This window comes from Littorina saxatilis, linkage group LG3, assembly GCF_037325665.1.
Source record: "Littorina saxatilis isolate snail1 linkage group LG3, US_GU_Lsax_2.0, whole genome shotgun sequence".
NCBI lineage: Eukaryota > Metazoa > Mollusca > Gastropoda > Littorinimorpha > Littorinidae > Littorina > Littorina saxatilis.
In genome coordinates this window covers 73,942,821-73,957,526 of record NC_090247.1, presented here as the reverse complement: position 1 = coordinate 73,957,526, position 14,706 = coordinate 73,942,821, and the positions used below count along the sequence as shown (strand labels likewise).

Sequence of the window (14,706 nt, the reverse complement as noted above, 5' to 3'; positions counted from 1 at the left end):
TTTCCTGTGAAGTATTAGTTGTCATATATGAGTGCAATTTCTGTTACACTGCACTTCATCTTCCTGCAAAAAGGGACTGCATGGAATCATTTGTATGTCTCAATCCAGTAACGTTTCATTGACGGTGTTTCTACTTTTGCAGGAAGAGAATGAAGCCGGAGAGAAAGCTGCCAAAGATACAGGGAAGCGACAGCAGCAACAGGAGACAGAAGCTGGCGGGGAAGAAAAAGATGGAGAACCCAGAAAGGAGATCGGAAAGACGGAAATAGCAGGGTCAGATGTCATGACCTTGGGTGCTGAACGAGCTCCGGAGTCGACAATCCATACCCAGCTTGAGCATCTTCATCTGGGTGCTATAGTAAGTGAACGCAAGTTTGATTAAGTTCATAGAATTGCTTTACAGCTGTCTTTTCTGCCACAGTGGTACCTGCAATGTGTGGCCCCTTTGAAGAGAGGACACCTTCTCTTGTCCCTTGTTCTATTATCTCTACCAAAGTATACCTGTCATGACAGGCCACCTGCAAAGTAGGGACACTTTTGGCTGTTCCCTGGGGTGTCCTTTCATCGCAGGTACCACTGTAGTTTAATTTAAAAACTGAGAAACTGATCTAGTTCCAGGTGAACTAGTGATTTAACACTGAGAAGCTGATCTAGTTCCAGGTGAACTAGTGATTTAACACTGAGAAGCTGATCTAGTTCCAGGTGAACTAGTGATTTAACACTGAGAAGCTGATCTAGTTCCAGGTGAACTAGTGATTTAACCCAGAGCTTTCAGCTTAACGTGTTTTTCTGGTCAGCAAGATGTGCATTGTTCTGTAATTATGTGTTTTATTGCGATTGTGTTTACAGCTAGGCTTTAATCGTGTGTTTGTACATCTTTTTCTTCTGCAGGCCAGTGAGGTGGACGTGGAGGCACTGAGAGGTCAGCTGGAGGACAGCATCAACAACTGGACACACGCTGACACCACTGACCACCACGCCGTGAGTTGCTATGGGTGTTATGAAGACTAAAAGCTACTGAAGTAAAACCAATGCTGTGGAAATCATTACACATGTCATGAATGTATTGGTGGTGATTTTCCTTTGCTGTCTGGAAAGTAGTTTCTGTGTGTGTGTGGTGGGGGGATGCATGTGTGTGTGTGACTGTGTGGTGGGGGTTTGCGTGTGTGTGTATGATTGACTGTGTGTGTGTGTGTGTGTGACTGACTGTGTGTGTGTAACTGCCCACACTTTGCAGTTTATATAGAAGAGTTGAGTTGAGCACAATGAAGAATCCATATTGATGGCTCCCACAGGCGGTAGCAGCGGGCGAGGCATGGCAGAAATACGAAGCTCTCACATCAAGTCTCTCCCAGGAGCTGTGTGAACAACTGCGTCTTGTTCTCGAACCTTCCCAAGCCACAAAACTCAGGTGAGTTGCTTTGTGTTCATTTAGGCACAACTTATTTTGATTTCTGTGATTCAAATCGATTTTTTCTTTTTCTCAGTATGAATCTGACAATCTAAGTTTTGTGTGTTAAGGAATAGAAGGTAAACATTAATTGTTATATTTTGTTTCCTCATTTGTATCACACACACACACACACACACACACACACACACACACACACACACACACACACACACCAGGGTTCGACACTAGCGGGGGCGGGGGGCGGAACGCCCCAGAGTTTTGTGTTCCGCCCCAAACATTGCCGAAGCTTGGGGCCCACTCCGCCCCAAACATTGCCGAAGCTTGGGGCCCACTCCGCCCCAAACATTGCCGAAGCTTGGGGCCCACTCCGCCCCAGGATACATTCCAACAATGACAAACCAAAAATTCTAATGCCAGAGCCAATCACTAAAAATCGCCAGTCAAAGTCGTCACTGAAATTTGCGTTAATGCCGCAGTCAAGAAAAAAAACCAGGGAAATAACTCCCAGATTGCGCTCTTTTGCGTGAGAGATAAGTAACGCCTTCAAATGCCAAACGCAAAATGTGGCGACACATCCCTAGTGTAAAAAGACATGGAAATGAAGATGAAGAACAGGGTGGAGAGAAACGAAAAAAGGAGACCGATGCAGCCAAAAGCGCGAAGCGTTGGCATAATTTCAATGTCAAATGGTTGAAAGAATTTTCCTGGCTTCAGTACGATGAAGAAAAACAGACAATGCATTGCCGCATGTGAATACTGAGAGTGGGCCCCAGATTTTTGTTTTCCGCCCCAGCAATTTCCATCTCTGGGGCCAGTGTGGCCCAAGGCCAAATAAGTTAGTGTCGACCCCTGCACACACACACACACTGCCCTCAAATAGCAGACCGAGCTGTCCGATCCTGGTTGGCCTTTCCATTGCCACATATACTTTCTGCTGGTGTGTGTGTTAATTTCCCTCCTAACTATGAAGTTTGATGTTGCCAGGGGAGACTATCGCACAGGCAAGCGGCTGAACATGCGCAAGGTGATCCCGTACATCGCGTCTCAGTTCCGCAAGGACAAGATCTGGCTGCGTCGTACCAAGCCCAGCAAGCGCCAGTACCAGATCATGCTTGCCATCGATGACTCCTCCAGCATGGCTGACAACCACTCCAAACAGGTGAGGGGAGACAGACATTTTTTTCGTCGGCATTATACTTGTCTCGTCAAAATATCAGACCCTATTGCTACGCTGAAAACACAATAGCTGTTAATGATTGGTGTATCTTTATGCATGGCTGAATGTGATAATGCGGGAAGCAGGATTTCTAACAGTTTTGAGTCATGTTTGTGTCTCTGGCGAATGAAGAACAAGATGAGTAATTCCGGCAAGCAGTCTGGAGGGGCAACGATAATCTCAGTATTAGCGGTACTGAACAATCTTCATGTAGGTTATGCTTTGTTCCTTTTTTACTTGCTGTAGATCACTACTGTAGATCACTACTGTTAGACAAATTAGAGCATGGTAGAAATTCAGAGTCCTCAAAACCAATGAACTGACTGCGATTTCTTGCAGCTGGCGTTCGAGTCCCTGGCACTGACGGCCAACGCTTTGACGCTGCTGGAAACTGGAGACCTTGCTGTGTGTAGGTCAGTCAATTTATAACCCTGTTCATACGCCAATGTAGATGAAGTCGTTTTTAGTACCATTCGAAACAAAAGTTTATCAAGTGGCAAGATGAGAATTGAAAACAACAATCAGACAGACATACAGACAAACAAAGCCATGCACAGACTGTGTGAAACCTATCCCGTATACTGTGAGAGAGGTAAGTAGTATGCAGAGTGTTCTAGAGGGTCAGCTGAGTTGTAGCAGTGACATGGTGTTAGTGTTGTGGGCTGAATGTCCATGCTATACGTGTGGGAGCAGACACACCCACAGCAGACACACCCACAGCAGACACACCCACAGATGGTCAAGAGCATTAATGCAAATGCAACAAGAGGCGAAGCCTTCAAGGCTCCCGTCAGAAATCGACAAACAGTAACACAAACTCAATCACTCCGTCATACATACAAAACACACACTCATACGCACATAGACAGACGGACACACACACCTTTACAAACAAACACATACACACACACAAACTCATACACACACACACACTCTCTGTCTCTTACACACACACAAACAGTAACAATAACACATGTGCACAAAATGAACACACACACCGCGCGAGAGAGAAAGACTACAGGGAGGCATGACGTCATGATGCATTAATTGACGTCAAACACCTATGGATAAAGCTCGCATAAGAAGATTACGTCTCGGTCAAAAGTGTTTGACGTCAATTAATGCATCATGACGTCATCCATAGACTCGGAAATGTTAAAGTTTCTATCACACACACACACGCACGCACAGACAGACAAAAGTTAGCATCGCATAGGCTACACTTACGTGAGCCAAAAATAGAAATAATTAGCTAATCAGATTATGAGCTAAGGGGTCTGTGTATCATTTCTGGTTGTACTGTTTCAGTTTTGGAGAAACAGTGAAGCTGCTGCACCCATTCACAGAGACATTTTCCAACCAGGCTGGAGCTCGCATCCTGCAGCAGTTCACCTTTGAACAGAAACAGACACGCGTTGCTCTGGTGAGTGGAGTCTTTCACTTATGTTTTTTATAAATGAGAAAATGAACAGTATTTCTCTATGGTCTGCGGTCTTCGGTCTTGAGTGCGTTGTGAAGAACGGAAGTTGTCTGTTCAGTCACAGAGATCAAGATTTTTAACCTGATTTGAAGTACAAAATGTGAAAGCGAGGACATTTAATATCATATTCTTACTCCGAATCACATTAGCATTGAGTCACCTGAGATGCTTATCACTGAAAAACGCTTACCCGGCTAAAGAATTTAAAGGGAAGCAACCCCATCACCAAAACGAAAGTGAAAGTAGCTTTGGTAATGGGCCAGTACACCGGGAGTTACCTCCCATACGGGTGTATGCCACGTCACTTCCTCTAGGAACACGTGCCTATTATCATACGTCTTTTTCACCTCGGAGAGGACGGTTCACTTTTTGACGCTCTGTGGCTGACCTTGTGTGTTTGAGTGACACCCGCCGGCCACGTTACCCAGCTTGTCTGCTCGCCTTGCCTACAGTTTGGTGAGCTCGTTCCCGTTTGTTGTTGGTTGTTTGCGCTGTTTCGTTACTGTACGTTGTCCGTTTTTTACGGACTTGTGTGTCAGTGACTTGCGTGTTTCGCCATTTTGTTGTGTGAGTTAGTTAGCTAACTCGTGTGACTTTGCTAGTAGCTCTGCGTGCCCTCTTTCTGTTTGGGCAAGTGTAGCTTTAGTATTTTGTTGACGCGTAAGCGTGTGTGTTTACTGTGTTTTCAGTCGTTTTGACTTACGTTTCAGTAAATCTTTTTACTTTGCCACGTGTTGTTGACGTTTGTGTCAGTGTCTTGCGTGTCGCCATTTTGTTGTGTGAGTTAGTTTTCTAGCTCGTGTGACTTTGTTTGTAGCTCTCCGTGCCTCTGCTTGTGGGGCAAGTTTAGCTATAGTATTTTGTTAACGCATTAGTGCGTGTGTTTACTGAATTTTCCAGTCGTTTAGACTTATGTTTCAGTAAATTTTTTCGCGTTGCCACGTGTTGTTGTCAACATGTCTGATTCAGACAAGCGCCGTGGCAAGTCGGACCCCAAGGGGAAAATTAAGGCTAAGTCTTCCTCTTCCAAAGCAACGTTACTTGTTACAGACCAAGAGCGTAACACTTTGTTGGCTGTACCAATTTCGGCGCCTAGCGCTGTTACTACTTCTGCTTCTTTTGCGGCGCCTAGCGCTACTGTTACTTCTGCACCTGTCTCTACATCGGAGACTTCGTCTTCTTTGTTAGCACCTGGACAAGGTGCGTTGGTTTCCTCTCTGTTAAAGTCACTGGTTCCAGAAATCCGCAGCTTGGTGCAGGCAGAATTTCAGCGTTCCGTCGCCAGCAGTTCGGCGTTTCCGGCATCTGGCAGTGACGTCCGGGCATTGGCTTCCGTGTCTTTGTCCTCCACTTCCGGCTTGGAGCAGCGTCCTCCCTCTTCAGCGTCGGTTGGTAAGCAGAGCTGGTCCGATAGCCCTCGTGAGGCGCCTGGACGTTCTCCTTCGGGGGACAGCTCTTTCGCATCGGGTCACGACCGATACCTTGCTGATCTTTCATTTCCGGCGATAACCTACGAGGCCCCGGACTTGTTCGAACAGCGGCGGCAGTCGGTTTCGACTGCCGCATTTCCGGCACTTGCCGGAAGTGATGATCCGTCCGCTCCGGCACGCTACGGCGGTCGCGGCAGGATGGAGTATTCACTGACTTCCGGTCCTTCCGGATCGCGAAGTCAACCAGTGCAGTCTTCACTTCCGCATTTTGCGGTTCCGTTGACTACACTTCCGGTTTCGGCCGGAAACGCTTCTTCCTCTTCTGGTGGTTCCTTCCGGATACCAGATAGTGGATTACAGCGTGCGCCTTCCGGCTTTCAAGCGCCTAGGCTTGAGCAGGCATCACTCCACTCAGTCGGGGGAGTGACGTCAGCTCATCCAGCTCCGGTTTTTGCGGATGGTCGTCCTGCTTACCCTTTACCTTCACAGGGTTTTGGGCGGCAGGATGACGTTAGTGCTCAGGCTTTTCCGGTTTCCGGTTTGCCAGGGCATGCTTCTGCTTCCGGAACTGGTGACTTCGGTCATGGTTCCACGTGTGACTATTCTGATGCTCCATCAGTGGTCAGCGAGGAGTCGCGGGGCGTGTTTCCGTCGAAGCTCAAGTCTGTTCTTGACGTCGCGGCGGAAGTAACGTCTCGTTATTTTCCTGAAGGGGTGGTGGCTGCGGACTCTTCCGCATCATTCGTTCCTTCTGCCATGGCGGACTTCCGGCCGGCACAGGAGGATGTTTCTTCCTTCCGGTTCGCCGAGTCTCCGTCAGTGGCTTACCAACTTTCGCATTCACTGGTTCGTCCAGCACATGCGGGGAGTGGTATTCGGCCAGTGCCTGTTCCGTTACTGCTTCCTTTTGGTCCAGTTCCGGAATCAGCTCAGCAGTGGGTGGCTTCAGCTGCCCAAGCCTCTTCCTTCGTGCCTACGGCCAATAGGAAGCTTGGCATGCCCAATCAGAGCCAGAATTGGCTGGCGTCTTTTGCACTCCCTAGGGCTACCCTTCCGGTTTCCCGGGAATTGCTGCCTCTTCTGACTAAACCGATCAAGCGTGATTCGGTTTTGCCGGTTTCCGAGGCTTCCCTCCTCTCTGCTGAGGAGGTTGGACGTCGGCAGATCGAACTGTCCTCCATTGCGGAGACTCTCGTTCGGGCTCTGTCTCGGGCATTGACCGATTCGCTAGTTCCTTTCACTCTCAGTGAAGAACAGAATGCGGACGATGTCTCTGCGCTTTTGACCGCATTGGCCAAGGTCAATGAGGAACAATTGCGTCTTTCCTCCCTGCAGTACACCCAAGCGGTACTCTGCAGGAGGGATCTCTTCCTCTCGCAGTCCCAATTCACGGAGCTGGCTACTAGGGAGACCTTGAGAGTCTCCCCGGTCTCAGAGGAGTCTCTCTTCTGTCCGCTGGCACTGGATGCCAGACAGAAGGAGATTCAGTCAAACAAGGACAGTCAGTTCCTTGACTACACTCTGAAGGGGGTGAAACAGTCTCAGCCTTCTAAACAGAAGCAGGCTCAGACATCGTCTAACCCCAAGCCAGCTCAGAAGCGGCAGGCTTCGCCGGCCGCTCGTGGTGGGAAGAAGAGGACGGCATCGGGGAGGGGGCGTGGCGGCTCTGGAAGTAAGCCACACCCCCAATGAAGCGCTCCCGATCTCACCTCCCTCCCGCCCTCCACCTTGGTGATGGCGGGAGGCCCCTCCCGGGCACTTTCTCGTTGGATGTCGGTAGTAGACAGCCAATGGATTGTGGGAGTGGTGAGTTCGGGCTTCCGTCTACTCTGGCGGGAGGAAAAGGCGCCTCTTACCCGAGTGCCTCCGCGGTTCAAGCCCCCCTTCTCGCAGGAAGCACGTTCCGTCTTGCAGTCGGAAATTGCCTCCCTGGAGCAGAAGGGCGCGGTGGAGAGAGTTCGGGTCCACAGCTCCCTGGGATTTTACGGGCGTCTGGTCGCTGTTCCCAAAGCATCAGGAGGATGGCGTCCCGTGTTGGATTTATCTCTCCTCAATACTTTCTTGAGGGAGATAAAATTCAAGATGGAGACGCCAGCCTCTGTCCGAGACTCTCTCCGCCCAGGAGACTGGGTGACCTCGATCGATCTCACGGACGCATACTTTCACATTCTTATGCATCCGACCGACCGGAAATGGCTTCGTTTCCGGTGGGGAGATCAGATCTACCAGTTTCGCGCACTCCCTTTCGGGCTGTCTCTCGCACCGTGGATTTTCACCATGGTGGTGAGACAGGTCTGTGCACTGGTGAGGTCCCAGGGTATCCGTCTGCGGGCTTATCTGGACGACTGGCTCATCATGAACCAGTCCCAGAGCGGCTGTTCGCAGGATACCCTGACGGTTCTTCGAGAATCCAACTGGTTGGGGTTCTCGATCAACCGGGTAAAGTCGGAGCTGACCCCGTCACAGACATTCACTTATCTGGGGATGTCTTTCGACACGGTCGCTTGGACTGTCCAGCCTTCTCAGAGAAGGGTGGACAAGCTCCAAGCTCAGATTCGCTCCACTTTACCTCTCCTGATGGCTTCCATCCGCTCGCTCGCCTCCATCTTGGGGCAGATGGAGTCTATGGCTCTTCTGGTTTCACTGGGCCGGGTCCACAAATGTCCGCTTCAGTTCGCGCTGAAGCCGTTTGTGGACTCTCCTCTGGTGGACTGGGACGCCCTCATCCCTTTGCAGGGATGGTTCCGGTCTGCGACCCTTCCGTGGTTGCACACGGAGTGGGTCTGCAGAGGTGTTCCGATCGTCGTGCCCCTCCCCGACCTGGACCTCTTTACAGATGCGTCCAGGGAGGGTTGGGGGGCACATACAGATCTTCAGACTCCTCCCTTTCCGTTACTCAGCCGAGTAATCCGGAAAGCGGAGATGGAGGAGCCGGCCCTTCTTCTTCTGGTCGCTCCTCTGTGGCCGTCGCAGGTCTGGTTTCCAGATCTTCTTCGGCTTGCCCAAGGGCCCCCCATTCCTCTCGCACTCGTGCGAGGGGAACTAGTGCAGCCCCGAACAGGCATTCCACACGAGGAGCCCAGTCTTCTGAAGCTTCACGTGTGGAAGTTGTTCGGGACTCGCTGAAGCGCTCTGGGGCGTCGTCTTTGACTCTGGACTTGGTGGCTCGCTCGCATAGAGCGTCCACCTCTTCAGTTTATGCTTCCCACTGGAAGGCATGGACTGCCTGGTGTTCAGCTAGAGGGGTGAGTTCGGTGGCTCCGCGCTCTATTCAGGTCGCTAACCACCTCTCTTTCATGTCTTCACAGGGCGCCTCAGTCTCCTCGTTGAGGGTCCGGCGCTCCGCTATCTCGGCGACTCTTCAGCAGATTGGTCGTTCTGTTCGAGTCGGGGGCGTTATAGCTGCAGTCATTAAAGGGGCTGCTCTTAAGGAAGCTAAAGCTCGTTTGCCCGCTCCCAAGTGGGACTTGTTTTTAATCCTGGAATTCCTTCGTTCTGCGGATTTTGAGCCTTTAAGCGAGGCCAGTCTGTTCAATGTCACTCGCAAAGCGCTGTTTCTCCTTTTGTTGGCTACGGCCCGACGGGGTAGCGAGGTCCACGCCCTGTCGGGTCAGCCTGGAGATATCTCCTTTGAGCCGGACGGTTCCGCATCTTTGCGTTTCCGGCCTGATTTCCTGGCCAAGAATCAGTCTCCGGGGCAGGCCTCTCCGCTGGTTAGAGTTAAGGCTCTGACCAGCGCGTTGGCCCCGGGTGACCCCGATTCGGTCAATTGCCCTGTGAGGGCACTTCGTCTGTACTTAGCCCGGACTCAGCCGATTCGGTCTAGTTCTCAGAAGTTGTTGTTTATCTCTCTCCTTACTAGGCGCGAGAAAGATTTGTCGAAGGTAACGTTGGCCCGGTGGGTGTCCTCGCTCATCAAGCAGGCTTATGAGTGGAGGCGCACAAAGAGGGGGGGGGTTATGCCCTCCTTGCCACTTGACTCGGCCCGAGCCCATGAGACGAGGGCGTGGGCATCCTCTCTGGCAGTTCTGCGCTCCAGACGTCTAGAGGAGGTGCTGACAACTGCGTATTGGCGTTCCGAAGATGTTTTCATAAACTTTTATCTTCGGGACGTCACAGCTCTTCGACAGGATGGCTCCAGAGGCCTTCCAGCGCTCATAGCAGCAGGCCAGTTCCTGTCCAGAACTTGATGGTGAGTTTTGATTCATTTCTAGCCCACCGCCTTGTTGATGTTATCTGCTAATGTGATTCGGAGTAAGAATATGATATTAAATGGAAAATTTCCTAAATAAATTATCATTTAATTAATATACTTACCCGAATCACATACTGTATTCCCTCCCACCTGCCCCGCTTATGGTTTTAAGATTTTTTAAAGCCGTATGATAATAGGCACGTGTTCCTAGAGGAAGTGACGTGGCATACACCCGTATGGGAGGTAACTCCCGGTGTACTGGCCCATTACCAAAGCTACTTTCACTTTCGTTTTGGTGATGGGGTTGCTTCCCTTTAAATTCTTTAGCCGGGTAAGCGTTTTTCAGTGATAAGCATCTCAGGTGACTCAATGCTAATGTGATTCGGGTAAGTATATTAATTAAATGATAATTTATTTAGGAAATTTTCCATTTTAGAACCTTTTTTTTACATTGATAGACCTGATTGTAAATAGTTTTAAGCGTGGAGGTTACTGTGTCAACTGTAAAAGGAAACAAACTTGCATCGGTCTCAAATAGCACTAACTGCTTAAGAGACGATAAAAACCAACCAACCAACCAACCAACCAACTGCTCGGTCGCTGATTCTCATTGTTTTACAGTGGAAGCCCATTTTAAGGCCTCCTGATTCTTCTTCTTCTGCGTTCGTGGGCTGAAACTCCCACGTACACTCGTGTTTTTTGCACGAGTGGAATTTTACGTGCATGACCGTTTTTTACCCCACCATTTAGGCAGCCATACGCCGCTTTCGGAGGAAGCATGCTGGGTATTTTCGTGTTTATATAACCCACCGAACTCTGACATGGATTACATGATCTTTTTCGTGCGTACTTGTTCTTGTGCTTGCGTGTACACACGGAGGTGTTCGGACACCGAGGAGAGTCTGCACACAAAGTTGACTCTGAGAAATAAATCTCTCGCCGAACGTGGGGATGAACTCACGCTGACAGCAGCCAACTGGATACAAATCCAGCGCGCTACCGACTGAGCTACATCCTCGCCCCGCCTCCTGATTGAAATCAATAATTCATCATAGCCTTTCATCAACAAACGAGTACAATATTTTTTTCTTCTCCTGATCCACCAGATGTTGCAACAAGCCACAGCAGTGATGCTGGAAGCACGCAGTCGACAGCAGGGGTGGCTGGGGCGACCAGAGACGGCGCAGCTGCTCCTGATGGTGTCCGACGGGCGAGGGATCAACGCGGAGGGTCTGGGTGTGGTGAAGAAAGCCGTCAGACAGGCCCGCGAAGCCAACATCTTCCTCGTCTTCATCATTCTCGATGATCCAAAAAACCAGGTGTGTTGGCAGACTTTCGTCTTTGTTTGAATAGAGTTGTTCATGAAGAGAAAGTTATTTTTTTAAACAGGCTTATTGATTGTGCGTGTGCTGTGAATGTGCGTAAGTCATTTTTGGCTCACGAAGTGTAGCCTTTGCGTTCGTAACTTTTGTCTGTCTGTGCGTGCGTGCGTATGTATGTATGTATGTATGTATGTATGTCTGGTAGAAACTTTAACATTTCGTCATTTGAAGACGTCACATTATGACGTTAGAGGGTTAGACGTCACGCGAAGGAATTACTGAAAGTCTCGGTCATTGTTTTTATTTTGAGCGGGACGAGACTAGTTGGCAGTCGTGTCCCTGTAAGTAGGCTACATGCAGACAGACAGATCTAGATCTAGTGTCTCGCTTTCTTGCACAGTGTCACCTATGCTTACTGTGTGTGTGTGTGTGTGTGTGTGTGTATGTGTGACGGAGTGATTGAGTTTGTGTTACTGTTTGTCGATTTCTTACGTGAGCCTTGAAGGCTTCGCCTCTTGTTCAGACTTGATTTTGTATGTGCAAATGCTTAGAATATGCATCTGCTTCTGTGTGTGTCTGTGTGCGTACATGTGTACTATGTTCTGCATACGGGTGTGCTTAGAATGTGCATCTGTATTTGTGTGCGTATGTTTCTACTTGTTTGTGCATGCGAATGGGCTGCGAATGTGCGTCTTGTGTGCATCTGTGCAACATGTGTACTTGTTTCACCTTGCAAGTGTGTTTAGAACACGTGTGTGTCATTTTGACGTAAGCATTGGATAGGTCCCCAGAACATGTTCTTAGTGCAGTAAGTTAATTGTGTAATCACTTGTACATTTTCTCTTTGACTAATCTACTTTTTTTGTTTCTTTACAGAATTCCATTCTTGACATCAAGAGGACTGTGTTTACTCCTGGAAAACCAGTAAGTGTTTCTATCATACTTGATGCCACTTTCTGAAAGTAGGATGTGTTGAAATTAAGAGAAATTGCCTTGATTTGCAAAATTCCCATTGGGGATTTGTAGGTTTGTGTGTGTGTGTGTGTGTGTGTGTGTGTGTGTGTGTGTGTGTGTGTGTGTGTGTGTGTGTGTGTGTGCCTTGGTTTGTAAAGTTCACATTGGGTACTCGTAAGCTTCTCTGTGTGTGTGTGTGTGTGCGCACGCTCGGGCACATGTGTGAGTATGTTTGTGTGCATGCATATGCATGTGTGTACAATTGAATGCAAAATTCCTTTAAGGGAAAATAAATGTTGACACCCATGTTACATTTAATTACAGCTGCCAGAGTTCCGGTCATATATGGAGGAGTTTCCGTTCCCATTCTATGTCATCCTGCGAGATATCGGCTCTCTGCCCCAAGTCCTGAGTGACGCTCTCCGTCAGTGGTTTGAGCTGGTGACCGCCACTAGCTCTTGATGGAAAGGAGGAGTACGTGAACAGCAAACAGTTCCCTGTGGTGGGAAGTGCAATGAGAGGATGCTACCAGTAAGGGACACAGGTGCTTATAGTAAGGGACACAGGTGCTTATCCCTGGTGTATGCAATCAGGAGATTCTTTTTCAACAAATTACAATGCATCTGTCTGTCCCTCTAACCCTAAATAAATAATTTGTTTCAAATTGTTTGAAGGAGATTGTGTCAAAGTGTCTGTGTGCTGATGTTTGTGTGGCATGGATGCCGATGCCAGAAGAGTAACGGCTGCATCTCCTGGTGTCAATCTTCTCATGACAGAGACCAGCTGATAAAAACATTGCCAGCATCCGGACATTTTGGGCCTTACTTCCACATCTCTCATTTACACATGTTTCACTGTGCTGACAGTCATTGCTAGTGCACAAAGTTGTCATCAGTTGTCACTTGATGAGAACGACATCTGTGGCAGTGAATTAATTGTTTTTGTGATTTGTGCCACCCATCCATTCTCCTTCTGTATATATATGTGTCTGTGTTTCAGAGAGAGAGTGTGTGTGTGTGTATTGTGTGTGTGTATTGTGTGTGTGTTTAAGTGTCAGTCATGAAAAAGTGGTTATTATTGATGGGATTTATAGCTGTATTATGTGTTACTTGAAGACTGCTGCAGAATTTGAGTCTTTAGCTGTAATAATGGTTTCATACTGCAAGCATGTTTTTGGTTTTTGTTGTTATTATGTCATGTTTGTAAAGGTAGTATTTCAACGTTACTTCTGTTCATTGACTTATCTCATGACCTGTTACATAGATTTAGGGTTTCGGTTGTCTTTATAGTGAATGTACCATGTGCAGTATAATTGCAGCCACTTTGAACCATTTAAGTCAACTTCTCATCGAGTATTCATGGTTCTTGTTGGTTTTTGAGTCACTTGAGAAAAAGTGACTCTATGTAATCGGTCAGTGTTAGTCTGTCCGGCCGGCCGGCCGTCCGTAGACACCACCTTAACGTTGGACTTTTCTCGGAAACTATCAAAGCGATCGGGCTCATATTTTGTTTAGTCGTGACCTCCAATGACCTCTACACTTTAACGATGGTTTCGTTGACCTTTGACCTTTTTCAAGGTCACAGGTCAGCATCAAAGGAAAAATTAGACATTTTATATCTTTGACAAAGTTCATCGGATGTGATTGAAACTTTGTAGGATTATTCTTTACATCAAAGTATTTACATCTGTAGCCTTTTACGAACGTTATCAGAAAAACAAGGGAGATAACTAGCCTTTTCTGTTCGGCAACACACAACTTAACGTTGGGCTTTTCTCGGAAACTATAAAAGTGACCGGGCTCAAATTTTATGTGAACGTGACTCATTGTGTTGTGAATAGCAATTTCTTCCTGTCCATCTGATGCCTCATATAATATTCAGAACTGCGAAAGTGACTCGATCGAGCGTTTGCTCTTCTTGTTTAACTGACTTATAAGTTTCTTATTGAAGAAGAATTTTCTCATGAACTTCCTTGAATTGTTTGAAAATATAATTGCACTTGTTTTGCAGTGCTGGGATTGATGAGTGTGAGGTTGACATTGTATGGAGAAATTGTCGATATGAAGAGTACTGATGCTAATCATGTGCTTGATATTGCATGGGTATATATACATGCCAGTGGTGTGATACTGTCTAGTCTTCCTATGGTTCTGTTAGGTTTGCGGATTTAGAACTGAAGCGATGGGATGTTAAAAAAGAAGAGCGAAGTGACTGATATGTTTCTTGAAGTCGGTTGTTTTCTTAGCATGCTATATATTTCCCCCATTTTGTAGATATATGGATTTTTGTGGTTCGTGAGTGATGTTTGTTTTTGTTAAGGTGCATTCTATCATGTTGCAAGCATGTATGCTATTTGTATTACTATTTGTGTAATGATGATGAAGCATGTATGCTATTTGTATTACTATTTGTGTAATGATGATGAAGCATGTATGCTATTTGTATTACTATTTGTGTAATGATGATGAAGCATGTATGCTATTTGTATTACTATTTGTGTAATGATGATGAAGCATGTATGCTATTTGTATTACTATTTGTGTGATGATGATGAAGCAATTATGTCTTTCATGCGCAATGCAAGATTATATGAGAAAATGAATGCCAACCAATTTTGTTAGTTTTATTCCATTGTTCAGAAAATAACTGGTTTAACAGGGAAGTGATTCTGACAGACAAAGCAGTTTGCACCATC

At 47.4% G+C, this 14,706-nt stretch overlaps 1 protein-coding gene across 1 annotated transcript in view; it reads left to right on the top strand.

Moving 5' to 3' along the window:
* The window catches only part of LOC138963233 (midasin-like), a 221,192-nt gene extending 208,637 nt beyond the window's left edge, over positions 1 to 12,555 (top strand). Inside the window, exons 82-90 of the mRNA XM_070335290.1 lie at positions 143 to 358; positions 892 to 981; positions 1,296 to 1,411; positions 2,399 to 2,573; positions 2,970 to 3,043; positions 3,939 to 4,053; positions 10,842 to 11,054; positions 11,934 to 11,981; positions 12,336 to 12,555. Coding sequence (XP_070191391.1) covers positions 143 to 358; positions 892 to 981; positions 1,296 to 1,411; positions 2,399 to 2,573; positions 2,970 to 3,043; positions 3,939 to 4,053; positions 10,842 to 11,054; positions 11,934 to 11,981; positions 12,336 to 12,473 — 1,185 coding nt within the window. The 3' untranslated portion in view covers positions 12,474 to 12,555. The remainder of the gene's footprint in view (positions 1 to 142; positions 359 to 891; positions 982 to 1,295; positions 1,412 to 2,398; positions 2,574 to 2,969; positions 3,044 to 3,938; positions 4,054 to 10,841; positions 11,055 to 11,933; positions 11,982 to 12,335) is intronic.
* Positions 12,556 to 14,706: the final 2,151 nt, after the last annotated feature.